Source organism: Sturnira hondurensis, unplaced genomic scaffold (genome assembly GCF_014824575.4).
Source record: "Sturnira hondurensis isolate 20B ecotype Veracruz unplaced genomic scaffold, ASM1482457v3 Scaffold0013001, whole genome shotgun sequence".
Lineage (NCBI taxonomy): Eukaryota > Metazoa > Chordata > Mammalia > Chiroptera > Phyllostomidae > Sturnira > Sturnira hondurensis.
Genome location: NW_028085632.1, coordinates 507,587 through 508,434, shown reverse-complemented (window position 1 = coordinate 508,434; position 848 = coordinate 507,587). Strand labels below are relative to the sequence as shown.

The window sequence follows — 848 nt, the reverse complement described above, 5'->3', positions numbered from 1 at the left end:
ACTGAGAAAATCAAGGTGATTTTCTAATTTATACTAAGATATGAGTGGCTTATGAAAGTTAGATATTTTAGTCCTTTTAAGGATATTTGCAATTTAAAAAGTAGGCACTAAGGCTTTCCAGCCATGACGACCTCCTCAGGACAACATGCCTCTCACTAAGGGTCTTCATCCTCTCCAGATGAGAAGAAGAACCACAAGAAGTGTCTGGTGCAGAGCCGTCAGTTCCCACGCCATGGATGTGAAATGCCCAGGATGCTTTAAAATCACCACCATCATCAGCCGTACACAAACAGTACTTTTGTGTGTTGCCTGCCCCACTGTCCTCTGTCAGCCTACAAGAGGAAAGAGCAAAGCTGACAAAGGATGTTCCTTCAGAAGGAAGCAGCTCTAAAGCACCCGAAACAAGGTGAATGGGGAACCATTCCAATAAACACATTTTGGATTTAAAAAAAATAGACACTGAGAATGAAGCCAAGATGGCTTTTGGGTGATAGAAAAAGAACTGGCCTTGAAATAAAGAGTCCAGGTTCCAGATCTGCTGCCTTCATCAGTGACTTTAAGCTGGTGACATACTTCTCTCCCTTGCTAAACCTCTGTTTCTTCATCTGTAAAAAATGTAGATAATTATCATTTTTCATATGAATTATTTTATTGTTGTTCAATTACAGTTGTCCATATTTTCTCCCCACCCCTCTAAAACCACCCTCCCTCTTGGTTTTGTCCACGTGTCCTTTATAGTAGTTCCTGAAAACCCTTCTTCCCACTGTCCCCTCTCCCCTACCCTCTGGCTATTGTTAGATTGTTCTTAATTTCTTTTTTTTTTAGATTTTATTTATTTATCTTCAGAG

General features: G+C 40.2%; 1 protein-coding gene across 1 annotated transcript; it reads left to right on the top strand.

The window, feature by feature from the left end:
• The first annotated feature begins 232 nt into the window (after nt 1–232).
• LOC118997287 (40S ribosomal protein S27-like) lies at nt 233–391 on the top strand. Its single transcript, XM_037060890.1, has one exon. It carries the CDS (start codon nt 233–235, stop codon nt 389–391), a length of 159 nt encoding a protein of 52 aa, XP_036916785.1.
• Nucleotides 392–848: the final 457 nt, after the last annotated feature.

What these genes read in the sequence shown, in the direction of transcription:
- LOC118997287 (XM_037060890.1), top strand. Translation starts at nt 233, where the DNA reads ATGGATGTGAAATGCCCAGGATGCTTTAAAATCACCACCATCATCAGC.